The following is a 24,580-nucleotide window of genomic DNA, read 5'->3' as shown; positions in this document are numbered from 1 at the left end:
CCCTACCGTCCAGGGTGGTTGTCAGTATCCAATAAAGCACTGTGTAAACGCGGAATCAAGGGTAGCCGAGCCCGGGGACGGGACCCCTAGCTCCGGGAGCAGTCTCCGGGTTGTTTCCTGGCCGCTGCCGCCAGGCAGCCCTCACTACTTCAACTCGGAAATTCCGGTGCGAGAGCGGCCAGCGAGAGGGTACAACCCTGCTCGGCCCCGGCACCCTCTCAATCCGGAAATGCCAGAGCCCTCGTTCCGGAGAGGAAAGCGCGAGGTTTCCGGGAAGGCAGCACCGCCCCCTCTGGCCCCCTTGGCTGGCCGCTATAAAAGGACCCACAAGGTCCTGAGCTTCATAGTTCGCGCCCACGCCTCTGCGCCACCTCGTCCGCTCTGCCTCCGCCTGCAATGGTTCCCGGCGCTGCCCATCCCGCGCTGCTTGCGCTCCTGGCCCTGCTCGGGGCTCTGCTCCCAGGTGAGGCAGGGGTGGGGGGGCTGCCGTCGGGTTAGCTCTTGGGATCTGGGCTGCGCCTTGGGAGCGGTAGGAGGACCGGCTCCCCACCGGCTGGGGACACTGGTACTTAGGTAGCTGTTTATGGGAAGTTGGGGCTAGAGCCATCGATTAAAAGTCAACAGCCATGGGTTCAAATCCAGACCCTACATCATGGCTTGCTGTGTGCCTTCGGACTATGGGCTTCCCCTCCCAGAGGAGCTTCACTTTTTCAGCTGTAAAATGGAGAAGTTAATAGTGTTCACGTCGCAGCGGTTGTGTCCTGGCCCCAGGAGGTGGTCAGACCGTGTAGAGATGTGGCCCCATGCCAAGCTTAAGTAGACTGGGACCCCCCCCACCACCACATACAGACATTCTGTTCCTCATCCCGTGCCCTTGGGGGAAGTCCAGGACTCTGCCCAGGGGAATTCCAGGGCTGAGTTGCCAAGGGAGCAGAGGCTAAGGAATGGGATGCCCCAGCAGCCCTTCATCAACTCCAGCTAGAAGGAGGGAGGGGAGAAGGGGGACAGTTGGTCTCAAATGGTGGTCAGTGTCGGGAAGCAGGAGAGTGAAAAATTCATGAGCAGACCACACCGTGGTTACCAGCTCAATGAAGCGTTCCAATCCGGACTCTAATCTGGACTCTACCAACTTTCTAGCTGAGTGACCTCCCTTCAGGTCTCACCATTTCCCTCTGTGAAATGGAAGCGACCCCAGAATCACCCTTGAGAATTCATGGAGCTGCTGTTTCCACACGCCTCCATCCCAGATGGAGTAGACCCAAAGCTGAAGGCAGAGATCTTTGGCGGGGTGGGGGGCAGCTTTCAGATGGGTGGGCTCAGACAGACTTTGTTTTTTAGCTTTGGAGGCACCACCGTCTGCGGGAGCTAATCCCAACAAGCTCCCTCCTTCTTACCTGCAGTCACATGCTACCTGCCCTGTGCTAGGAGTTACTTGCATCAGCAGGGGTTGGGGTGACTGTATTCACCCACTTTACAGATGGGGAAAATGAGGTCCTGAGAGGGGAAACCAGTTGTCCAAGTGGGTAAGGAACCAGCCTGACTGGAACCCCTTTATCCCTGGAGGACTGACTCTCTCCACCTGACCTCTTGCGGGGAGGCGGGGGGAAGAACACTGACTTCATGCCCCTCTGTTGCTAAAATCCTCCATGGCTGCCCATTGTCCTCGCAATGAAGAACACTTTCTTGGCGTGGCTTAACACTGCTTTGCATGATCTTCCTGACCTCATTTCCCCCCAACTCATCCCTGTGACTCTGCTCCAGCCACCCTGCCTCAGGACCTTTGCACTTGCTGCTCCTTTTGCCTGGAACTCATTTCCCTTTTCTCTCGATGGCCAGCCCCCGCTCATCCAGATCTCTGCTCACACATTACCCTGTCACCAAGGCACTGTCTGTTCTATCATCCCATTTTGTTTTTGCCAAAGCTCTTGTCAGCATCAGTTATTAATTATGTTGTGTGCTCATGAATTTTTCTGTCTCCCACACTGAAAGCAGAGTTTTGTCTTGTTCAAGGCTGTGTCCCCAGCACCCAGAACACGCTGGATGCAGTAATGTTAATGAGCCCGATTTGTCATGTCTGACCCCTCCACATCTTTTGGTTCCAGGGCCTGGAGGTGCCCAAACGTCAGTGCATCCTCAAAAAGCCATCACATCCCGAGGAGCCTCCATAACGGTGAACTGCAGTACCTCCTGTGACCAACACACAATGTTGGGCCTAGAGACTCAGCTGGCCAAGAGGGAAGTAGACCATGGGAACAACTGGAAGATTTTTGAACTGAGTGATGTGCAAAAAGACAGCTTTCCAATATGCTACTCAAGCTGTCTCGGTAACCAGTCATCAGCTTTGATGAACCTCACCGTATACTGTGAGTGGCTGGGTCCAGGGGCTGGACTAGGCAGCCTGGGTTGGGGAGGTGGACAAGGGGGTCCCCAGCAGGTTGGAACAGCCTTTGTTACTTGGGGGTGGGGGCGGGTAGGGTCTCACTGAAGGGCAAGGGGGCCCATCTTCTGAAAGTCTCATTGTCATCTAGAACCCTTCCTTGAACTTCCTTGGGGGTGACTTCCGAGTATGGACTCAGTCCTCAAAATGTCACATGTCTGGGTCCTTTGACACAGAAAACCCACTCCTGGGAATTGGGCCTATAGGTGTCCCCACCCACCAGGGTACTGAGGGAGTGTGGGGTTATTCACTGTGGCTTGATCTGAAAGGGTAAAAGTTTGCAAGGCACTCAAATGTAGAGGGCTGGGGAGAGAAACTGTGGTTCAGTCATCCCATGGCATAGTATGCAACCGTGTAAAAGAATGAGTCAGGTGCTCCAAGATGTATTGTCAAGTTCCAAAGTATGCACCCACAGTGTTAGGGAGGCATGGGCTCGGGGTTAGGGAGGCTGTGTTTCTGCATTAAAGGGCCCAGAAAGGAAATACAACAAATGGCAATATAGCTGGCTGTGAGGAGAGAAGGTGCAGGGCTCTGGGAGAGCACAGGGAGGGAGTTTTCTCCATGGGCCTTTTTTTTACTTTGGGCATTTTGAAGTGTGACACTGAGTTAGCATGACTATAAGCAATAAATAGGTAAATGAAATTCAAATGAAAACAAAACAAAATAAAAAAGGAAGAAGGAAAGAGAACTGGCCAACTGGCCTTGGGATCAGACAGCCTTGGGTTCTAGTCCCAGCATGGGCCTCACTAACTGGGTGACTCTGATGTGGGGAGCGGGGGAGGGGGGAATACGTGGCTTCCTGGTTGCTTTTCACATGAGACCTCCTCGGAAGGATCTAATGATGCAGTGAGGCCTGGAGGACATTCCACCTTCACAGGGCCTGCGTAAAAGAAGCTTTGGGGCAAACATCAGCTTTGTTTGTGATTTGGAGGATGTCTGAGCAGCTGCTGGCCAAGTGAGGGAAGTCCCCGAACATTGCCGGTGGCCTCTGAAAACCCCCAGAAAACCTTTTCACAGGACCTTCTGCATCTCACCCTGAGAGTTGAAAGCCCAATCCTCCAGGTTTGAGTCCTGGCCCTGATAGGTCTATTTCTCCCTCTTCGGGTGCCAGACTTTGCCTTAGTTTTCACCTCTGTGAAATGGAACAGATGGCTGCACACAGTAGCAAGGGGTCACCTAGGAGAGACTCGAGCTTGGTCCCGCCCCACTGCCAGTGTAAAGATGAGGGAGCATCTCTGGGTGGCTGAGCTTTCTCTAGAAAGAGTTGTAATTCCTGCAGGAAGTGACCCCTAACTGGGCCTTGAAGGATGCGTAGGAGTTGGTAAAGACAGGCATTCTAGACAGAGGGAATAGCCTGGGCAAAGATTTGGAGCGGGGAAACATGCTGACCTGGGGTTGGGGAGGCAAGAGGGATTGAATATCAACAGATCGGTGTGGCTGGAGCTGAGTTTGGCAGGACTTTGGATGCCAGGCCGAGGAGCTGAGACTTTCTTCTTAGGGTGACAGGGAGCCATGGAGGGTGTGTGAGCAGGCCAGGGATCCAGAGCAGAGGGCTGACCTTACAGGAAGCCAGAGAGCAGCTGCCCATGGACCCAGTCCAGGTCATGCATATTGAGCACAGTTTCGCATACGCGAAGGGAGGGGCAGACAAATATTTGAAGAGTGGAGTGACCAGGACTTAGTGAGGGACTAAAGATGGGGAGTCAAGGAGAGGTCCAGGCAGAACAGACCTCCTCCCCCAGTCTGGCCTTCAGGGCAAGGATCTAGGCTCCAAGATGTGAGTTCCATTTGGAGGCTGTGGTTTGAGGGGGCTGCCAGCTCTGCAAGCTGGAGTTTGCAACAGATGGTCAGAGGTAAGAGTTGGATGTCTGAGGGTTTTCTCAACCTTTTTTTTCTTTTTTTTTAACAGCTTTTAGCATACACTGCAATGAAGTTTGGAGTATTTATAGTGTTGTAGAACCACAGTCTAGTTTAAGAACATATCTCTCACCTTAAAAAGTAACCACAAAAAAAAAATTTCAGATGTGGAAAACACAATATATTGGCTTCAAAATTTTTAAAAAGGCAAAATTAAAATGAATAAACATTTAATCAAAAGTCAAAAAAAAAGTAACCTCATGCCCATGTACAGTCACTCTCAACTTCTGAAGTGGATTAATAATAGTCCTAATAATAATAATAACGATAATAATAGTCCTACCTTCATTAGCCCCAGGTTACAGCTTAGAAAACTGAGGCATTTCTGTAGCCCCGAGGGCTGGGACTGTTCCAGTATGCAAAGTCACTCCCCCACAGGCCATAACAAAAAACCAGCAAAGCTAGGAATCAACTCCAGGCTCCTGACATTTTAACATCACTGCTTTTTTTTTTTTTTTCCCTTAGGTTGGAAAAGGAAAGGTTGCTTTATTCAGGAGGTTGGCAACCTGGGGAGAAGGTGGACTCATGTCCAAAAATCAACTCCCAACATCACTACTGTTTAAGTGACATTTCAGGGCCTCTTGAGAAGGGACTAAAAGTGAGAGGCTTCAAGACCCCTCCCTAGGGAGCCTGGGGTCGGGGAGTGAGTCTCAGGCTAAGCCACAGCTCACCAGGGCTCTGCTGGTAATTTCCACTGGCGATCCAGGCTTGGAATTCTGTTACCTCATGCAGAATGGAGACCCTGGCAACCAAGCCCGCGTGTAGTGTTTTCAGGGGATATTCAGGGTTTCGTTCTGAGGGTCTGTGGGTTGTTCTTAGATTTTTAACATTTCAGGGGATCACACGGTTCATTCGGGAACCCTTAAAAGCAAGCTCCTGAAAGGCCTTGAATCGGTGTGGATGTCTCAACCTTATTCTTTCTACAAACATAGAGTGCCTAAGGGACTTCCCTGGCGGTCCAGTGGTTAAGACTCTGCGCTTCCACTGCCAAGGGCGTGGGTTCGATCCCTGGTCAGGGAGCTAAGATCCCACAAGCCGCGTGGCATGGCCAAAAAAAAAAAAAAAGAGTGCTTATCGGGTGTCAAGGATACAACAGGGAACAAAACAGACAAAGATCCCTGCCCTCCTGGGCTGACATTCCATGGCAGGAATAGTGGAAAAGCAAATTAACTGAGTAGACGATCTTTTACCTCAGAGGTGAGGGATGCTGTGGAAAAAAATGCTAAGGCCAAAAAGAGGAGAAGGAAAAACAGGAGTTTTTTTTACAACAGCGTCTAGAGACTGGACAGCTTAAATGGACTGTATTCATTTGCCGGGACTCCTGGCAATAAACCTCGAAATTCTTTCCCACTTTTCACTCTGAGATGCTGCAGTGAATAAAAAATGTATTCTGCTTCCTTCACAACCACTTGGGAACTTCTCACTGGGTTATCCTGAAGCTCTTAACATTCCTCTCTAGCTTAGGTGGTTTGGGGTGTGTTCTGGGGAGGGCGTGGTGAGACTTCCCGAGCAGGTGTAGCCAGGGCCCCAACGTTCCTGTGGGCGGGCGGCCAGCCAGTTCAAACAACACTCCCCTCCCCTCCAGGGTTCCCGGAACGCGTGGAGCTGGCCCCCCTGCCCCTCTGGCAGCCCGTGGGCGAGAACCTCACCCTGCGCTGCATGGTGTCCAGTGGGGCCCCCCGGGACCACCTCACCGTGGTGCTGCTTCGTGAGGAGGAGGAGCTGGGCCGTCAGCCAGCGGGAGACGGGGAGCCTGCCGAGGTCACGGTCACGGTGCTGGCGAGCAGAGATGACCATGGCGCCGGTTTCTCTTGCCGCACGGAGCTGGACCTGCGGTCCCAAGGGCTGGGACTGTTCCACAACAGCTCGGCCCCCAGGAAGCTCCGAACCTTTGGTGAGGCACTGGGGAGCCAGCAGAGAGGATGGGATGACAGGGGTTTCCTGCTTGGGGTGCGGGGTCTCTGGGAAGGAGAGGCCCCTGGCCGTGGGGGCATTGAGAAGGTGGCAACCTTGATTGCAAAGGCTTCTGGGAAGAGCATCTTCTTGGCCACTGGGGTGGAGTGTTCTGGGATGTGGTGCCTGGACTGCAGGACCCTCTGAGAAGGCTGTGACCCAGGGCAAGTGGTACACGTGTCCTGGGACAAGGGTGACCCAGGCCACAGTCTCCCGGGAAGAAGGTGTTCCAGGTGGGGGAATGAAAATGCCCCGGGAAAGGGCTTCAGGATGTCTGTCTCCTCTCTGTTTACACCCACTGTCTCTCACCAGTCCTACCAACGACCGACCCGCACCTTGCTACGTACCCGGTACTGGAAGTGGGCACACAGTGCCTGGTGAGCTGCAACCTGTATGGACTGTTCCCAGTCTCGGAGGCGGAGGTCCACCTGGCGCTGGGGGGCAGGAGGCTGCAAACCACGATCACGTACGATGAATACTCACTCTCGGCCAAAGCCTCGGTCGAGGGAAAGGTGGAGGAAGAAGGCGTCCAGTACTTGACGTGTGCGGTGAATCTGGGAGGGCAGACCCGGAGCTCTGGGGAGAACGTGACCATCTACAGTAAGTAGAAACCCAGGTGGGGCTTCTGAAGGGGTGGGGCTAATGCCAGGGGCGGGGCTCACTGTGCGCCCCACCTCCAGGCTTCCCGGCTCCCAACCTGACCCTGAGCCGGCCCGAGGTCTCAGAATGGACTACAGTGAACGTGGAGTGCGAGGCCCAGGTTGGAGCTGTGGTGATGCTGAATGGGGCCCCAGCCAGGCCTCCGGGCCCGAGGGCCCAGTTGCAGCTGAACGCCAGCGCCGAGGACAACGGGCGCAGCTTCTTCTGCTCTGCTGCCCTGGAGGTGGCTCAGCAGGTGGTACACAAGAACCAGACCCGGGAGCTCCGTGTCCTGTGTGAGTGGGGCTGCTAGACAATGATCCCTTACCTCCAAGGCCCGACCCCCAAGACCCCGAGAACTCCTGCCTCCACCCACTCCCACCCCCACCCTAGTGAGCCCCTTCCCCAGATTCCTACTTAAGTCTTCTTACCTAGACCTAGATGGTGAGTGATGTCCTGGTCCCTGACCCCGTCCCTTATCTTGCTGTGTTTCTTCAGATGGCCCCCGACTAAACGAGAGGGATTGCCTGGGAAACTGGACATGGCAGGAAGGCTCCCAGCAGACCCTGAGGTGCCAGGCCTGGGGGAACCCAACCCCCAAGCTGAACTGTAGCCGGAAAGAGGATGGGGCTTTGCTACCCATTGGGGACCTGAGACCCGTCAAGCGGGAGGTGGCAGGCACCTACCAGTGTCGGGCCACCAGCACTCGCGGTGAGGTTACCCGTGAAGTTGTCATCAACGTGATCTGTGAGTGCTGGAGTTCAGGGCTGGGCAGGGCAGGGGCAGTGAGGGCAGCTCAACCCTCACCGCCCCCTGTGTGTCCTTCCCACAGACCACCAGAATCACACGGCCATCATCATTCTGGTGGCATCTTTGATCATCTTGGTCGCTGTGGGCACAGTCGTTTACATCTATAACTGCCAGAGGAAGATCCAGAAATATGAACTACAGAAGACCCGGAAGGCCCAGGAAGAGGCTGCCATGAAACTGACCACACCAGCCACGCCGCCCTGAGCCTACCCCCGCCGGACAGGACCTCCTCAGCCCCCAAACCGTGACAAGCAGGGCTGCACCAGACAATGGTGGACATATGCCATTCAGCTATACCCACCTTCCCAGGGTGCCAGAGGACAGGAGCGAGGCCTCAGTCAGGATACAGACAGCATCTGGGGTCATGGCCCCTGCACACTTATAACCCCCAGACCTCACACCTGATGTGGAGCCACAGGACTGAGACAAAAGAAGGGGCCAAGGCTCAGGGCACCAATGTGAGGGATGTCAAAGTCTGACCTGGCCGGAGGGTGTATGATGGAGACCCTGACCTCCAGCATGGGGACACCCAACTGGGAAACATTGAAACTCACCCCCTCCTGCGTGTGCTGAGGCCTTACGGTCCTAAGAGAGAAGTGGCCCTGCACAGACACATACAGCACTGAAACACAAATCCCCACACGTCCTCTGACAGAAGCCAGCTCCAGCATTGCTGTCCACAGACTCTTCCCAACTCTTGATGATGACCTATTTATTCATTTGTTCTCTTACTATTTATTGAGTGCCTTTTATGTGGGCTAGAATGATAAACAAGAAGAACATTGATTCCCGCCCTCAGGGAGCTCTCAGTCTAATCTCATGCACGATCGCCAGCTACAGTTGTACTGGTTGTGCACTGCACAAGAGCGCCTGGCAAAAAGATTAAGTGGGGCTAGAATTTCCCACTCCACTGGCCAAGCTGCTTTCTCCCAGAAAGGGACAAGGTATAGCTGGTGACATGCCCAGAGATGACCCACTGAGCCCTTACACCCCAGCACTGGCACTGACCTCTGATAACCCACCTCTCCACCTATACCCATGTCTGCTAGTGCTCACAATGACGTTTGGTGGCATGCCTAAATGTGGGTGTTCACTCCTTGATAGCTAAACCATGGAGTCCCAGGAAACTGTGCCCAACCCCTGTGTGTCCCTGCCTTGTCCTACCTGTTTCCATCTCAGTGGGGCCATGCAAGAACAGAACAGTCTGCGGGTCCAAATTCCTGCAGCGATGAAGGTTCTGCAGGCGGTGGGGAGGAGAGGCCTGGGAGAACCCCCTCCCAACTGCGGAAGCCTCTCCCTTGTGCCAATAAAGCTATTTCATCCTTCCGGCCTTGTGTGAGTTGAGGGGAGGTGTCATGTCCAGCTGGAGCCTTTTCTGGCCTGTCCTCCCACTTCCTGCCCCAAGAGAAGGCTGCCAGTTCAAGGTCCAGCCCTCAGGCTCTAATCCAAATCTGGGGTTTATTAGGGCCTTTTGAGACTTTAGTGAAAATTAAAGATCCCTCTCCAGAAAAACACGATGACATTTGGTTTAGAATGGGGTGGAGAATCCCATTCTTAAGCTGTGGGAGTGGGGTGTATACCGCAGGGCTCCGGGGCCCCCCGGAGCCTCTGTCTCTCCCCGGGGTGGGGCTGAAGAGGCGGTGCTGCGGGCCTCCTTATCTCCGGAGCCAGCCTTGGCTCCCTGGCGCGGGGCCCCTCAGTCCGGGCTTTTTGCCATGGGGTCTCTGCTCCTCCTCTTGTTGCTGCTTTTGCTGTCGCCCTCCTACCCGCGAGGCGGGAGCGCGTGGAGGCGCCGGAGTGCGCGGACGCAAGGCCCGGGAGGCCCCTCTCCCGCGCCCCCGGAGACCTCAGCACCCTTCTGGGTGCGCATAAGCCCCGAGTTCAAGGCCGTGCCGCCGGGGGGCTCAGTGTGGCTCAACTGCAGCAGCAGCTGCCCCCTACCGGAGGGTTCCAGCCTCCGCACCGAGCTGCGGCGAGGCGACACGCTCAGTGGGCACGGTTGGGTATCCTACCAGCTGCTGGATGTGAGGGCCTGGAGCTCCGATGTGCACTGCTTCGTCACCTGCGCGGGAGAAACGCGGGGGGCCACCGCCAGGATTACCGCCTACAGTGAGGGACAGGGGTTCAGGCCTGGCTGGGGTGCGGGGAGGAGGACGGAGCGGGGTTAACGGACAGTCGCGCTAGGGGGAGCCCTCGGACCTTGCCCAGCGGCCCCCTCTTGCTTTAGAACAGCCACGCAGCGTGATCCTGGAGCCTCCGGTCTTAATGGGCAGTGAGTACACTCTGCGCTGCCATGTGACACACGTGTTCCCCGTGGGCTTCCTGGTGGTGATTCTGAGGCGCGGTGGCCGGGTCATCTACTCCGAGAGCCTGGAGCGCTTCACCGGCCGGGATCTGGCCAACGTGACGCTGACTTACGCGTTACGCGCCAGGCCCAGTGACTTCGGGCAGCCCGTTACCTGCTACGCCCGCCTCGATCTCGATGGCCTGGTGGTCCTCAGTAGCTCGGCACCCATGACGCTGCCAGTCCTCGGTGAGGCACCCTTATAACCCTGGGAAGAGTGGGGAAGGGTTATGTGGGCCAAGCCAGAGCATGTCCATGCGGGTTGTCACACCTCCAAGTGCTCTGTTCCTAATTCTCCCCTCTTGTCTCCAGCTTGGAGCCCTGCGTCCAAAGCCTTGGCCTCCACCTCCATCGCAGCCCTTGTGGGGATCCTTCTTGTAGTGGGGGCCCTCTGCCTGAGAAAGTACCTATCGATGAAGTCTCAGGCATAGAGGCAGTGGTCCATGCTGGCTGAGCTGGAGGAAAAAGGAATCTGGGACATTTGGGGGAACCTTGCCTGGATCAATAAAGCCTTCCTCAGCCAGCTTCTGCCCCTGGGCATAAAGGTCCCCCATTAGTGCACCTCTTCTGACTGAAGTGGTCTTCTTTTTAGCCTTGCCTCTATCATTTTCTCCAAATTCCTGTCTCCCTGAGGGCACCTGAGGTTTTTCACTCTGGTCTCCCATGCCGGAGCCCCATTCCCTCTGCATTCCCAGCCGATGTAGTAAAAACCTCTCCTGCGGGCATTATCAGTGCGGTGCAGAGGGGCAAGGCATGGGCCCAAGGGGGCTTTAGGCTGTGGGAAGGCTGGTTCATGGTATGGCTTCTCCTGATTGGCTCCAGCGCTGCCACGCAGCAGCTCTGATTGGATGTTAAGTTTCCTACCCCCCCCTCGCCCTTTAGACCCTGCACTTTCCTGGAGGGCAGGGGTGGGGAGAGAACTAATCCCCATAGTTCACCATTAGCTCTGGGAGTGAGAGCACAGGTGGGCTGGGTCAAATGTACTTTGTGAGGAACGTGGATACGCAGAAAAGATACCCATGTGTTGACTGCGGGGAAGGAGCAACCAGATGGTGAGGTGGGGGGGGGGGCGGTGGTGTATGTCACAGATTCGCATCCTGGAAACGTCCTGTTAGTCACCGGGCCTGGTGAGCACATGGAGGGTGTCCAAACCTGGAACCCAGATGCGGAGTCAAAAGTATCACAGTTGGTCTCTTGGTCTCGCGTGGACGCAGAATCGGGGCCTGCAGTGGATGCCTGGCAAGGCCCGCGTGGTCCAGGGCCCCGCCCGCCGAGCAGAAAGCGGATTCAGAGGCGCTCTTTGGCGGCTCCTGCTCACACAAGTCGCGTAGACACGTGCCCGCTGCACGCTGGGTAAATACAGACCCAGAGCCGAGCCGACCCTAATTTAGACGCCCGAGAACGCTGCGCGCAAGCACACACGTTCCCAACTCGCTGTCACTTTCGTCCCCGCCCCTTCTGTCGCGTGCGGGGGCGGAGCCAGAGAAAGACTAGAGGCGTAGCTGTAACCCTCAGCTCCCAGGGGTTAAAAGGGGAAGGATCAGTGAGGGAGGCATCCCCACATCCTCCCCTAGAGCCTTCTCATCCCCAGCCTGCACGTCTCAAATTTCTCCTAGCCCCCAACCCATCTCCGCTCCAAGGGGGGGCTGGTGGGAGGGGCTAAATGTGGAGGCGGAGCTCGGAGTCCAGCTCATTATCATAGCATCTAAGCAAGGGGTGGGGTGGGGGTTTGAGAAGGGCAACCCTGCATCCCCACCACCTCAGCGTCGCCGCCGGGGACAACGCTGGAGTGCGCAGCCGCCCCCAGAAGTCTCCGGGCAATGGGGCCGGCCTCCATGTAGACCCTGGGGGTCGCTCGCTCCTGCCAGCACGCCTTCATCAAGGCCGGTAGCCTGGTGCACGCTCGCCTTCCCGCCCTCCCCGCGCCGCCTCTGCTGCCGCCCCCTCCTTGGAAACCAAGTTACCAACGTTAAACCAATCCCCAAGCGCAACTCAGCCTCCTCCACACCCCACCCGCCGCGCCGCGCAGTCCTCTAGCCCAGCTCAGCGCTCGCGCTCCCCTCGCCTCCTGCGCTTCCCCCGCGGCGGCGATGCCAGGACCCTCGCCAGGGCTGCACCGGGCGCTGCTCGGCCTCTGGGCTGCCCTGGGCCTGGGGCTCTTCGGTCTCTCAGGTAAGAGCTGGTCCGGCTCAGGGTGGACGGGGCGGGGTCGTAGTTTCTGGACCTGAGAAGCGGCCACAAGCCCCTCCCCGCTCCTCCCTCGCCTCGCTCCCACGCTTCTGCACCCACCTTGAGCCCAGGGCCTTCTTCTCTATCCCTCTTCCCCCCCAACACACACTGGACACCAAGCTTCCGGACTCCTCGCTCACTCAGGTCTCTATCCTACCTTCTTCGAGATCCTGGGTGCTCTTCTGCACCCAGCCTCGAGCTCTGGAGACTCCATTATCTCCTCTGTCCCCTCCCGGGGTACCTCCTCACGCTCTGCTATGCACCATGGTCCACGGACTGGCATCTTCACCACTCGAAATCCACGAAGACCCAAATCTCACCAACTGCCGTGACTCCGAGGCACTGTTCCCGCTCCACCCGGAGCCCTAGTAACAGAGTCCATCGGCTGTTCCCGCGGTTCCTTTCATGAGCCCAGCCCCGCGTCCTCTTTCCGTACTCTTCACCCGGGTTTGGACTCCTCCCTTAACCTCGCTTGACTCAGCCTCATCTCTCTTTTGCCCTCGCTTCAACCAGTCTCCCCTTCTCCCGGCGAGAACCGTGAGAACCAGTCCGCTTCCCTTCCCCCACCCGGGGTCCCCTCTTCCCAGCATTGCTGTGTGCGTTGAAAACCCCATGTTTCCTCTCATCTCTCCCTCCCCCCCCCCCATTCTTCCCCGTCACTCCATCCGCACCTTGGAGAGGAGGGCTCTCCGCTGCAATGTACCAGAGACACCCTCGAGGTCTGGACCGTGGGAGCGCGCTTGTAAACCTGAGACCTGGGCAGGACTTGGGACTCCTGGCTGTGGCCTCTGCTCATTCCCTGGGAATCCTGAGTCTGCATAGGGGCTCTTAGATCCCAGGGAGGTGGCTCCCAGGCTGAGCTCGCGTTTCTCCGGGCAGTGGTCGCGCAAGAGCCTTTCTGGGCGGACCTACAGCCCCGCGTGGCGCTCGTGGAGCGCGGGGGATCGCTGTGGCTGAATTGCAGCACCAACTGCCCACGGCCCGAGCGCGGTGGCCTGGAGACCTCGCTGCGCCGGAATGGGACCCAGAGGGGTTTGCGCTGGCTCGCGCGGCAGTTGGTGGACATCCGAGAGCCGGAGACCCAGCCCGTCTGCTTCTTCCGCTGCGCGCGACGCACACTGCAGGCTCGCGGGCTCATTCGCACTTTTCGTGAGTTCTCAGAGGCCAAGCTACTTTCCCTCCCTTCCAGGCCCCGCCCCCTGGGTAACGGGGTCCTCTCCTACAGGCCCCACCCTCTGGATCAGCACGCCCTCCCCCTCTTGGCCCCTGGGTTCCAAGCCACGTCGTGCTGAGCCCTGGCATTTCCAACAACCGTGGTTCCCCCGTTGCAGAACGGCCGGATCGTGTAGAACTGGTGCCGCTGCCTGCCTGGCAGCCAGTGGGCGAGAACTTCACCCTGAGCTGTAGGGTCCCCGGCGCTGGGCCTCGTGGGAGTCTCACATTGACCCTGTTGCGGGGCGCCCGGGAGCTGATCCGCCGCAGCTTCTCCGGGGAGCCACCCCGAGCGCGGGGTGCGGTGCTCACAGCCACGGTACTTGCTCGGAGGGAGGACCATGGGGCCAATTTCTCGTGCCGTGCGGAGCTGGACCTTCGGCCGCATGGCCTGGGGCTGTTTGAAAACAGCTCAGCCCCCAGAGAGCTCCGAACCTTCGGTGAGTGGGTGTGAGGAGGGGACCCAGGGAGGTCGGGCCGATGTCTAAGAAGCTTGGAGGCAGAGAAATCTGAATTCTAATTCTTACCCTAACACTCACCAGCTGAAAGTTATTTTCCCCTCTGTGCCTTGAGGATAATACCATAATAGAGTGCCTGTAAAGCGCTTAGAACATATTGAGCGTTCAATGCGTAAGTTCAAGCTCTGTTCTTCTACTCCCAGCCCTGCCTCCGGAACCCCCTCGCCTCGCTGCCCCCCGGCTCTTGGAAGTGGGCTCAGAAGGACCCGTAAGCTGCGCCATGGACGGGCTGTTTCCAGCCTCGGAGGCTGAGGTCTACCTGGCGCTGGGGGACCAGAGGCTGAGTCCCGATGTCACCCTCGAGGGGGACGCTCTCATGGCCACTGCCACAGCCACAGCTAGCGCAGAGCAGGAGGGCGCCAGGCAGCTGGTCTGCAACGTGACCCTGGGGGGCGAGAGTCGAGAGACCCAAGAGAACGTGACTGTCTACAGTAAGAGGGAGTGAAGAGGGGCCTCGGCGGCTCGGGGGTGGAGCCAGAGGAAGGCGAAGGCGGGGCAAATAGTGGGTGGGGCCCGGGTATCGGAATAGGCGTGGCCCGAGAGTCCCGAAGGGGCGGGGCAGATGGAAGACTCAATAGTAGCTGGAGAAGCGGAGTCTGAGCTGCCCAAAGGGGAAGGTCGCAGACCCGACGAGGATCCCTAGAGATGTGGCCTGACCACCTCAAAGGGGCGGGGCGAGAAGGGAGAGGAGCCTGAACAGCCCGAGGGGCAGGGCACGGTACCCACGGTTTGGCTGAAGTGGGGAAGGTTCGGGCTGATAAGGGGCAGCCTTGAACCGCAGGAGGGGCATGGTCAGTGGTCTCCCGACCAATGCCCCGTCCCCAGGCTTCCCGGAACCCCTCCTGACCCTGAGCGAGCCCAACGCCCACGAGGGGAAGATGGTGACAGTAACCTGCGCAGCCGGGGCCCGAGCCCTAGTCACACTAGACGGAATTCCAGCCGCGGTCCCGGGACAGCCCGCCCAGCTCCAGCTGAACGCCACCGAGAACGACGACAGGCGTGGCTTCTTCTGCGACGCCACCCTCGAAGTTGACGGGGAGACCCTGAGAAAGAACGAGAGCACCGAGCTGCGCGTCCTATGTGAGTTGGCCTTTAACCTCTCGCCTACCTCCGCCTGCCTGGTCTCTGGCCGTGTCATGGAAGTGGAGGATTTCCCCACGGTCCACGTCTAGCCTCTTGTATCCCATGGCCCTGCCCGCAGACGCCCCCCGGCTGGACGATTCGGACTGTCCCAGGAGCTGGACGTGGCCGGAGGGACCAGAGCAGACGCTGCGCTGCGAGGCCCGTGGAAACCCAGAGCCCTCGGTGCACTGTGCGCGGCCCGACGGCGGGGCGGTGCTGGCCCTGGGCCTGCTGGGTCCGGTCACTCGCGCGCTCGCTGGAACTTACCACTGCACCGCGACCAACATCCAGGGCCAGGCGGTCAAGGACGTGACTCTGACGGTGGAGTGTGAGTGGAGGTGCATAGGGCGCACCTCTGTCTGGTTCTCAGCGTCTAGGGGTGGCCTGACTACAGAGGAAGGTGGAAACAGGGTCTGAGGCGTGCCTTTGAGCAGGATTTTGAGAAAAGCAAGAGGCTGGTGAGCCAGATTAGGGGAAGATCTTAGAGAAGGATGGAGGGGAGGGGGTGGACGTGTCCACAGGGGCCTGGGGCCTGGCGTTTGAGCTGAGTCTTGGAAACGTGGGTGCTCCAAACCGGCTAACAATTTTTAAGCTAAAGACTGGGGAGGGTCCTGTGGGCACTTCGTAGGCATCAGGAAAAAAGCACACTTCAGGGCTCAGGAAGTCCCAAAACAGTGCACGGCTTGACTGGAGAGAAACTCCTTTGCTTTGGTGTCCCTGTGCAGAGCGTAGCCTACCCGTCTGGGATGGGTAAAAGGGTCTAGGGACATTAGACCTGTCCCTAAACCCCAAAACTCAACAACACCCTCCTCTCTAGACGCACCAGCGCTGGACAGTGTGGGCTGCCCTGAACGCATTACCTGGCTGGAAGGAACAGAGGCCTCCCTGAGCTGTGTGGCCCATGGGGTCCCGCCACCCAACGTGAACTGTGTGCGCTCTGGGGAAGCCAGGGTCGTCGAGGGCACACTGCGTGTGGTCCGGGAGCACGCGGGCACCTACCGCTGCGAAGCCACTAATGCTCGAGGGTCTGCAGCCAAAAATGTAGCCGTCACGGTGGAATGTGAGTGGGGGCAACACAGAGCAGGACGGGGTACGTCGGAATCACCCTGTCCTGACTTCCAGTCCCTCTGCCCCCCAGATGGCCCCAGTTTTGAGGAGGTGAGCTGCCCTAGCAATTGGACGTGGGTGGAAGGATCTGGGCAACTGTTTTCCTGTGAGGTGGATGGGAAGCCAGAGCCGAGCGTGGAGTGCGTTGGCTCCGGAGGCACCAGTGAGGGGGCGCTGCTGCCGCTGGCACCCCCAGACCCTGGTCCCAGAGCCCCTCAAATCCCTAGAGAACTGGCACCCGGAACCTACATCTGCAACGCCACCAATCAGCACGGTTCCGTGGTCAAGATGGTCACCGTGAGCGCGGAGTGTGAGCGAGGCCCAGGCGGGCGGGGAGTAGGGGGTGTTCCAGGTCCCGGCTTCTCCCTGAACAACGAGCCCCCCCGCCCCCACCCCATGGCTGTTTTGCAGCGCCACCGCAAATGGATGAATCTACCTGCCCGAGTCACCAGACGTGGCTGGAAGGCGCCGACGCTGCTGCGCTGGCCTGCTCCGCCCGGGGTCGCCCCTCCCCACAAGTGCTTTGCTCCCGGGAGGGCGCGCCCCGGCCGCAGCGGCTGCGCGTGTCCCGACAGGATGCAGGCATCTACCGCTGCCTGGCCACCAACGCGCATGGCACTGACGCCCGGATCGTCACCGTGGGCGTGGAATGTGAGTTGCGGGCAGCACCAGATAGAGGGCACCCGGTCTCGGGCACACTGACTAAAAGAGGTGGGATTCCCCGGGGGAGTTCAAGGGCACCTCCCCAGTCCCATTTCTGGGGACAAGGAACCCTGGCCTTAACATGAAATGTTAAGGGTAATGAAAACTCTAGGGAACAAGAGCCCGAGCCCGCCCCCGCCCCCTCAAGTTCTGGGTCTGAAGGGCCCTGGCGTGGGTCCCCACTTCCTTCCATTCAGTGAAGCAGGGCTCAGGATTTTAGTCCCGACAGCAGTCCAGTTGTAGGGGGATGGGGCTCTGAAGTGAGGCAGGATCTTTGCCTGCTCATCTCAGGAGGGACAGTCTCAGAAGGGGGCTCTCGGTCAGCGGCTGGCCCCTTCAACCTCCTGTCCCCTGTAGACCGCCCCGTCGTGGCCGAGCTGGCTGCCTCGCCTCCAGGAGGCGTGCGGCCAGGCGGGAACTTCACGCTGACCTGCCGAGCGGAAGCTTGGCCCCCAGCCCAGATCAGCTGGCGTGCGCCCCCGGGGGCGCTCAACATCGGCCTGTCAAGCAACAACAGCACGCTGAGCGTGGCGGGCGCTATGGGCAGCCACGGCGGCGAGTATGAGTGCGCAGCCACCAACGCGCATGGGCGCCACACCCGGCGCATCACCGTGCGCGTGGCTGGTAAGTAGCAGCTGGTGGGGGGGGGGGGCCTGGGCGAGGGATCTCCAGGGGGCTGTGACCCGCGCCTTGGGACTCTTGACCCCGTCCCTGCCTCCCTCTCAGTCCCCACAGATGAGACAGAAGTGACCGGGGTGGAAATGAGGGGCGCCCTGGCGAGTGGGGCTTTGATGGCGCAGTGGGGGTGGCAAGTGGAAGGAGAGGGAGCTGACGAGCCCAAGGGAAGGGAACCTTCGGGGCTGTGACTGCTGTGAGGAGGGACTTAACTTTGGGTGGGTTCTGCGTGGTGAAGGCTTGATCCAGTTCACCTTCCAGCGTGCGGCTGTGGAGAAGGGGGTCTGGAGGGGGACAGAGGCAGAGCCCGCTTCGCGTAGCTCTGGGGCTGGGGTCTTTCTGGGGTGGAGGAATGACTGGGTTCCCCCCCGCCCCACCATCCTTTTGAGGGTGAGGAGAGTTGCTTGACTTCCTGGGTATCTCTGGGGCTAGGGGCTTAAATCCTCCCTGTGATGGGGTGGCCCATAAAATGGGTCTAGGGCCTCACCCGAGCTGGGGGTGGCCTTACTGGGGTCTCTCCTTTCCTCCAAGGCTGGGTTCCCTGGAGCTCCCTGCCAGGCGCGTGAGAACTGACCTCATGCCTGTGGGGAGGGGCAGAAGTGGCCCGGGCTTGGTGTGTGGGATGGGTGGGGGGAGCTCGACCACCTTCTTTGAGCGTCCGCACCCCGCAGGTCCGTGGCTATGGGTCGCTGTGAGCGGCGCGGCTGGGGGCGCGGCGCTGCTGGCCGCGGGGGCCGGCCTGGCCTTCTACGTGCAGTCCACCGCCTGCAAGAAGGGCGAATATAATGTGCAGGAGGCCGAGAGCTCGGGTGAGGCCGTGTGTCTCAACGGCGCGGGTGCCGGCGCCGGCGGGGGCGGGGGCGCCGAAGGTGCGACTGAAGCTGCGGGCACCGCAGAGGCGCCGGCGGGGGGCGAGGTCTTTGCCATCCAGCTGACGTCAGCGTGAGCCTGCTCCCCTCTCCCCGCGGGCCGGGGGACGCCCCCCCAGACTCACACGGGGGCTTATTTATTGTTCTATTTATTTATTTATTTATTTATTTAATTCAATTCCAGGGGCGTCACCCCCCATTTTCTACCCCCCTTCCCCAATAAAGTTTTTATAAAGGACTTCGGCTCCATCTGTTTCAGTCTGCGACGCAGAAGCCACGCAGGGTTCGAATCCCAACCCTGTGGGTGTTTATTCAAAAAACCATTTTTGCTTTTGAGGGCCTACTATGTGTCAGGCACAGTCCAAGCCGCCATTTCGCGATGTGACCGGGAGTTTGCGCTCTCCGTGCCCTGTTTCGTGCTCTCCCTGGACCCTTGGGCGGGGCTGGGGACCTGGCTCCTTCCTCCCTCTCTATGCTTATCTCTTCCGCCCAGCGCTGCCCTCTAATCCGGCTAATGTTAGGGGTGGGAGCTGGGTGCTTCCCCCAGGCCTGCTTCCAGGAGGAGCTGAGGCTGCCTTCCCTGGATGGGTGGAGGCCCTTTCCCAGGGGTCTGGGCATCGCCCCAGCCCTGAGGCCTTGCAGGGATGGGTAAAGGAAGCTGCAGCTCCAAGTGTCAGCCACTGCGATGTCCCTCCTATTACAGGGTGCACCCCTGCCCCACCCTCAAGGCCTCCTCCATCCTGTGTCCATCCGCGGTGCCTCAGTTTACCCACAAGCTGCCTTTCGACTTGGCCCATCAGGATTCGGAAGAGACACTTAGGGTATCAGCCACATCCCCGCCCCCTGCTCACCACCAGTCAACCCCCTCACCCCCCACAGCAGAAGGAGAGAACAGCTGGGCCTCCTCCACCCCCAGTTTCCTCCTCCCTCAAAAGCAGGAACACAGAGCTGCCAGAAGGAAGCGGGCCTGGACTGCTCCAGCTCCACCGGCTGCCCCCCACAAACACTTCGGGAGCAAAAGTGAGAGCAGGAAACTGGGGCATTAGAGGCTAAGCCAGTGCCAGGTGGCAGGTACAAAAGGCCACAAGGCCCAAACGTGGTGCAGCCCCTGCTGTCCGGACCCCATCACCTCTCTCCTTGCCCACCCGCATCCTTGAGGTTCCGTGAATCCCAAACTCCTGCCTGCCACAGGGCCTTTGCTCTTGCCATTACCTCTGCCCCAGGTGTCCTCATTTCAAATAGTTCCTTTGTTTTTTCTGGCCGCACTGCCAGCAAGTGGGATCTTAGTTCCCTGACCAGGGATCGAACCCGTGCCCCCTGCAGTGGAAGCGCGGATTCCTAACCCCTGGACCGCCAGGGAATTCCCAGCTAGTTCCTTATTGTCAGGTCTCTACACAAAGGTCACACCTGCTCAGAGAGGCTTTCCCTGAGAACACGGTAGCAGTCCAACTCCTCACCTCCTTACATACTTTATTTTCTCTGTAGCATGATCACTACTTGACATTCTATTAGATACTTACTGAATACCTGTTTCCTGTCACCCTCGAATATTGGCTTTGCTAGGGATCTTTGTTCCATTCATAACTGAGTGCCTCATTGGGACCTGGCACACAGTGGTTGGTCAATAAATGTTGACTACGTCGATAAAAACAGCCAGGGGTTTGTAGACACACAGTCTGAGACCCTCGTGTGCTGTGTCTCTCCCCAAAGAGCTTCTCCATGCTGGGCGCTGGTGGTGGTGGTGGGGGGCACATCACGGTCAAGAACAGAGAGGTGGTGACCTTGGACCTCTGAAGTCATGGTCCAGTAGGGGAGATGAATGTGAATGAAACAACCCTGGACCAGTAGCGAGGTGAAACTTCTGGTAGGTTCTAAGAGAGAGATGAGCAAAGAGCTGAACTAGAGCCTGACGTGGGGTGGGAGGGGGGGGTGTCCATTTTAGGCTGGGGGGGGGGTCAAGGAAGGGGTCTCTGAAGATGTGGTGTTGGGGCAGAGCCCACCCCCACTCCAGTGATGCGAAAGGCAGCAGCTACGGGAGACCTGGGGGAGGGTGTTTTGAGCCAAGCAAGGGGGGTACTGAATGAGTCAGGGATCCGAGGGCTGAGGAATCTGGACCCAAGCCTTCCCCACAGGCTCACTCAGGAGAGTCAAAGGGGGTCTCAGAGGGGCTCGCCTTCCCAGGGCCAGTGGACCTGCAGGCCTCACTCACCCCTCACAGCAGGGACCACCCCTGCCCACTCTGCATCTCACCCATCCTTGATGCCCCCCTCCTCCCTCCCTCCCTCCCTCCCAGTGAGTAGTGGTGGCCTGTGTGTCCTGGCAACAGGGGTAGAGCTAAGCGTCTCCCATGTGGCTTTTGGCTTCAGGTTGGGGACACACTTTGGTGGGGTTAGAGAGATCTTGAAAGGGAGGAGGGGACACAGTAGGGATTGGTGTGTGAAAGCATGCAGGACGGAGACATTCTCTAGGCAAGGGTGGAGCTGCCAGATAAAGGGCCCACTTGTGTGTGTATCACCGTGGGCCAACTTGTGCCACCTATGTTTCTTTCATGTGTGTCTGTATCGTGCATGTGTATGTGTCCTGTGTGTACATCAACACGTGTGTCTATTGGTGGATGTGCGTCTGTCAGTGTCTTGCTGTCTTGTGTGTGGTCTGTCTCGTGATTGTCGGCACATATGTGTCTGCGGATGCGTCTCTGGCCGTGCTGCAAGGCATGTGGGATCTTAGTTCCCTGACCAGGGATTGAACCTGTGCCCCCTACAGTGGAAGCGGGGAGTCTTAACCACTGGACCCCCGGGGATGTCCCACTGTGTGTATCTTTCTGAACGCGTTGTCTGTCTCAGCATGTGGTGGCTGTCACCCTGTATGGGGTGCTGTAATGAATGTGGCTAATTCCCAGGTGGCGCCTGTCTGCATGACTGTGTACCTCAGAACCCCACTGAGAAAACCCCTTCCCCACATTCCTGGGCCAGGGGAGAGGCGGGGGAGAGCGCGCAAGGTGGGATCCCAAAGTCACAGTGCCCTTTATCTGAGAAGTTTTGCTCTTTATTGTCACTGCTATTAACAATATGAGTTTCACAGCCATGAGCATTTCCTGAGGGGGTGAGGTGCCCAGCCAAGCCTGGCTGAAGCAGGGTCCAAGGAGGGGGCCAGTGACCCCATGAGCCAGGAGCTCTGGGGCCTGAGGCCTGGGTCTTCCACCTGGCGTCTCTGAATGGGGAGGGGGCAGAGAGGAGGCAGGCTGCACCCCTCAAGACCCAATTCTTTCCCCTAGGAGGCCTTCAGCCCATTCTTCCCCTGGAGAAACTGAGGCAGGACAGGCTCGGCTGGGTGAGGAAAGGCTTACCCTTCCTGAGGTGGGACTGGGTGGGGACCCAGCAACACCCCACATCTGCCACACAGCCTCTTGGGCTGGACACTTTTCCTGGGCACCAGCCAGCAGCTGGAGCACCGGGTGCCATATTTCTTGTACCTGGGATGGGGGTGCAAGAAACCAACATTCAGCAGGGGCCCAGAAATCACCACGAGTGAGCCACGTTCCCCAAGAGGTGGGTGTCTTCTCTTCCCCAAACCCCACACCGGCTAAGCATGGACTGATGCAAGGACCCCACCCCAAATCCCTCCTCCATTCTGAGGACCTGATACCACAGGCGTTGCAGAGGGGGGTCCCATCTTCGGCATCTCTCCAGAGTGGGGTCCTCTGGGTCCTACAGGAAGCACAGCGTCGGGGCCCTGAAAGGGAAGAGGCCAAAGGGCAAGGGTCAGAGGCCAAGAGTCCGAGCTCAGGAGGCCTGTGTGGGATGGGCATTTTGGGGGGGTGGGGTCTCTGTGAAGGCCCCACCCAGCTCCGGGCCAGCCCCGGTGTTGCCAGATCTAAGACAGAGGGAAAGCCAAGAAGGGAGACAGATGGCAAAGCTCAGGAGAGGAAGAAGCCGGGGGTGTGGGTGACTCAGCCTGAGTGGAGGGGGATGCTGAGACTCCTCCTGGATGGGTCTAAATAGGGAAGCGGGATGCGGAGAAAGACAAGGAAGAAATGAAACTGTACCCCCCCCCCAAGTATTTATAGCTCTCAAGTCTCCAGGACTCACCCAGACCCTCGCTGCCTCTTGCGTTGGCCTCTGGGACTCTGGCAGGGCCTGGTGGGGGACCCTGAGAGCGGGTGCTGCAGGCCAGGCTGGGGAGTAGACAAGGTGTTAGCACCGAGGGTCTGTCTGTATGCTGTCCCAGATAGCCCCCAACTGAAGATTTACCATCAGGCAACCCCCAAGGAGGCATCTGATGTCTGAAAGGCCTGGCCTTGCACCTCATTAATATCACAGACATAATCATTTGAAAAGACAGTAAGCCTGGGGCCAGCCTGCCAGGTTTGTTTTTGTTTTGTTTTGCTATTTTTTTTTTTTTTTTTTGGCTGCAACGCGCGGCTTGTGGGAATTTAGTTCCCCAACTGTGGATTGAACCCCGGCCCACGGCAGTGAAAGTCCACGTCTTAACCACTGGACTGCCAGGGAATTCCTCAGCCTGCCAGGTTGAAAGCTCAGCTCTCCCACGTCTTTGCCGTGTGACCAAGGACAAGAGATCTCATCCTCTGCGCCTTAGTTTCTGCATCTGTAAAGTGGGCCTCACGGGGTTCAGCGAGCCCATACACACCAAGTGCTACCTGTTACCTCTATTACTGTTATCATGTCTGACAAACGGTAGCTACTATCATTGCTGGAAAAACTAACAGAAGCAGCAGCCCCGGGTATGGTCAGGCCTCTTAGGAGGAGACCCAGGCTCAGACCTGGATGGCTCATAGCAGCAGGGACAGGGACTGACACCAGCCTGAGGTCTCGCTCAGAGATGGGGCCATTTGTAAGGCAGGGCTGAGGTGGGAGTCCATGACGGCATTCCTGGGAGCACCTGCCCCCGGGCCTCTGCACTGTTACCACTATTACTTGCATAAAGGGTGCCCTTGCTCAGGCCAGCCCCTACCTGTAGGTGGGTATGATCTGTAGGCTGGAATCTGGCTTTATCTGAAACTTCAGGGTCACTCCCTCGAACTGGGGGTCCACTTTCTCGGCGCTCCGCTGGGGGTTTGACTGCTTCCGGGGTCTCCTCTGTGGCTGGGCTGAAGAGGCCGGGGGAGCCACTCGGGGCCCCAGGCTGCGGCTCTGCTGGCTGATTGGGGTCAGCATGTTCTTGGTATCCTTGGCCAGAGGTAGGGCTCCCAGAGTCTCCAGGGCCTTCGGCTCCCAGCAGGGCCCTAGGGCCTGAGTGTCCCAGGTGGCAGGCTGGGCCAGCCCCTCTGCTGTCTCTTGGAGGAAGTGAAGGGCGGTGACCGAGTCCTGGTGTGCAGGCCAGAAGGATCTGGGGACAAGGGGCAGTGTGGTCACCCCACTCCCTGGGTGGTACCTACATGAGTCTCAGACACAGCGGGCAAGGAGAACTGTATAGCCTCTGACTCCCATATGACTCCAAGTATCCCTGGGGACCGGGACCTCTTCCTTGTAAGTACCAGGAACTAACATTTTGACCCCTGAGTAACCCCAGGAACCAGAGGTCCTGATCCCTTGACCACTGGGCCAGGTTGGGGGAAGGGCCGCTCCTTAACGCACCTGCCACTGGGTCTGAGGCATCCTGAGGTCCTTGGTGCCTGCTGGGTGGCGAGTTCCGGGGACGGTTCGGGGTCCAGACAGGGCGGCGCCAGCAGCTCTCGAAGCATCGACAAGTCCGGGGTTGGCTCGGCCTCCATTGTGCCCCAGCCCTTACCCACTTCCCAAATCTCGCCCGGCCCCGCCCACGCCGGGCCCACCCGATGAGCCCCACCTGCTTGGGGCGGGGGCGCTTCTGGCCCTGGGTGCAAGGAGCTCCACCTGAGGGGGGCGGGGCCAGTGGGATCGGGCTCCTCCGGCCTTCGATATTGCGCACGGGCTTCGAAGCCTCCACCCTCAGGCCAGCCTCCGTCCCTCTCTCCCTTCCGACCCTGCTTAGGTGGCCTGATCACCCCTTTCGGCCAAGAGCAGCCTGGACCCCTCCAAATCCTTCCGCGGCTGAGGGGCGGGGCCTT

At 58.6% G+C, this 24,580-nt stretch overlaps 4 protein-coding genes across 4 annotated transcripts; 3 read left to right on the top strand and 1 right to left on the bottom strand.

Annotated features, from left to right (window-relative positions):
- Positions 1 to 396: 396 nt before the first annotated feature.
- On the top strand, positions 397 to 7,960 carry ICAM1 (intercellular adhesion molecule 1). The gene is made up of 7 exons (XM_065874121.1): positions 397 to 463; positions 2,103 to 2,363; positions 5,940 to 6,248; positions 6,620 to 6,907; positions 6,988 to 7,242; positions 7,445 to 7,693; positions 7,779 to 7,960. Exons 1-7 carry the CDS (start codon positions 397 to 399, stop codon positions 7,958 to 7,960), a joined length of 1,611 nt encoding a protein of 536 aa, XP_065730193.1.
- A 1,511-nt stretch (positions 7,961 to 9,471) lies between these two features.
- ICAM4 (intercellular adhesion molecule 4 (Landsteiner-Wiener blood group)) lies at positions 9,472 to 10,531 on the top strand. Its single transcript, XM_065873155.1, has 3 exons — positions 9,472 to 9,865; positions 9,984 to 10,289; positions 10,413 to 10,531. The coding sequence occupies exons 1-3, from the start codon at positions 9,472 to 9,474 to the stop codon at positions 10,529 to 10,531; spliced, it is 819 nt and encodes a 272-aa protein (XP_065729227.1).
- A 1,659-nt stretch (positions 10,532 to 12,190) lies between these two features.
- ICAM5 (intercellular adhesion molecule 5) lies at positions 12,191 to 18,772 on the top strand. The gene is made up of 11 exons (XM_065873154.1): positions 12,191 to 12,272; positions 13,209 to 13,478; positions 13,661 to 13,981; positions 14,203 to 14,490; positions 14,885 to 15,139; positions 15,261 to 15,509; positions 15,999 to 16,241; positions 16,320 to 16,598; positions 16,700 to 16,939; positions 17,348 to 17,614; positions 18,337 to 18,772. The coding sequence occupies exons 1-11, from the start codon at positions 12,191 to 12,193 to the stop codon at positions 18,609 to 18,611; spliced, it is 2,769 nt and encodes a 922-aa protein (XP_065729226.1). The 3' UTR covers positions 18,612 to 18,772.
- Positions 18,773 to 21,876: 3,104 nt separating this feature from the next.
- Positions 21,877 to 24,265, bottom strand: ZGLP1 (zinc finger GATA like protein 1). Its single transcript, XM_065873829.1, has 5 exons — positions 24,129 to 24,265; positions 23,506 to 23,880; positions 22,623 to 22,708; positions 22,173 to 22,266; positions 21,877 to 22,006 (listed from the first exon to the last, which is right to left on the bottom strand). Exons 1-5 carry the CDS (start codon positions 24,263 to 24,265, stop codon positions 21,877 to 21,879), a joined length of 822 nt encoding a protein of 273 aa, XP_065729901.1.
- Positions 24,266 to 24,580: the final 315 nt, after the last annotated feature.

Source organism: Phocoena phocoena, chromosome 3 (genome assembly GCF_963924675.1).
Source record: "Phocoena phocoena chromosome 3, mPhoPho1.1, whole genome shotgun sequence".
In the NCBI taxonomy this organism is placed as follows: domain Eukaryota; kingdom Metazoa; phylum Chordata; class Mammalia; order Artiodactyla; family Phocoenidae; genus Phocoena; species Phocoena phocoena.
This window is presented reverse-complemented; position numbering and strand designations above follow the sequence as displayed.

What these genes read in the sequence shown, in the direction of transcription:
- ZGLP1 (XM_065873829.1), bottom strand. Translation starts at nt 24,265, where the DNA reads ATGGAGGCCGAGCCAACCCCGGACTTGTCGATGCTTCGAGAGCTGCTG. An exon ending in TGCCTCAGACCCAGTGGCAG is followed by an intron (nt 23,881 to 24,128) that starts GTGCGTTAAGGA and finishes CCTTGTCCCCAG; the next exon opens with ATCCTTCTGGCCTGCACACC. An exon ending in TGCAACGCCTGTGGTATCAG is followed by an intron (nt 22,007 to 22,172) that starts GTCCTCAGAATG and finishes CCCCCATCCCAG; the next exon opens with GTACAAGAAATATGGCACCC.
- ICAM1 (XM_065874121.1), top strand. Translation starts at nt 397, where the DNA reads ATGGTTCCCGGCGCTGCCCATCCCGCGCTGCTTGCGCTCCTGGCCCTG. An exon ending in GGAGAACGTGACCATCTACA is followed by an intron (nt 6,908 to 6,987) that starts GTAAGTAGAAAC and finishes CCCCACCTCCAG; the next exon opens with GCTTCCCGGCTCCCAACCTG. An exon ending in AGTTGTCATCAACGTGATCT is followed by an intron (nt 7,694 to 7,778) that starts GTGAGTGCTGGA and finishes TCCTTCCCACAG; the next exon opens with ACCACCAGAATCACACGGCC.
- ICAM4 (XM_065873155.1), top strand. Translation starts at nt 9,472, where the DNA reads ATGGGGTCTCTGCTCCTCCTCTTGTTGCTGCTTTTGCTGTCGCCCTCC. An exon ending in CGCCAGGATTACCGCCTACA is followed by an intron (nt 9,866 to 9,983) that starts GTGAGGGACAGG and finishes CTCTTGCTTTAG; the next exon opens with AACAGCCACGCAGCGTGATC. An exon ending in CATGACGCTGCCAGTCCTCG is followed by an intron (nt 10,290 to 10,412) that starts GTGAGGCACCCT and finishes TCTTGTCTCCAG; the next exon opens with CTTGGAGCCCTGCGTCCAAA.
- ICAM5 (XM_065873154.1), top strand. Translation starts at nt 12,191, where the DNA reads ATGCCAGGACCCTCGCCAGGGCTGCACCGGGCGCTGCTCGGCCTCTGG. An exon ending in TGTAGCCGTCACGGTGGAAT is followed by an intron (nt 16,242 to 16,319) that starts GTGAGTGGGGGC and finishes TCTGCCCCCCAG; the next exon opens with ATGGCCCCAGTTTTGAGGAG. An exon ending in CATCACCGTGCGCGTGGCTG is followed by an intron (nt 17,615 to 18,336) that starts GTAAGTAGCAGC and finishes CGCACCCCGCAG; the next exon opens with GTCCGTGGCTATGGGTCGCT.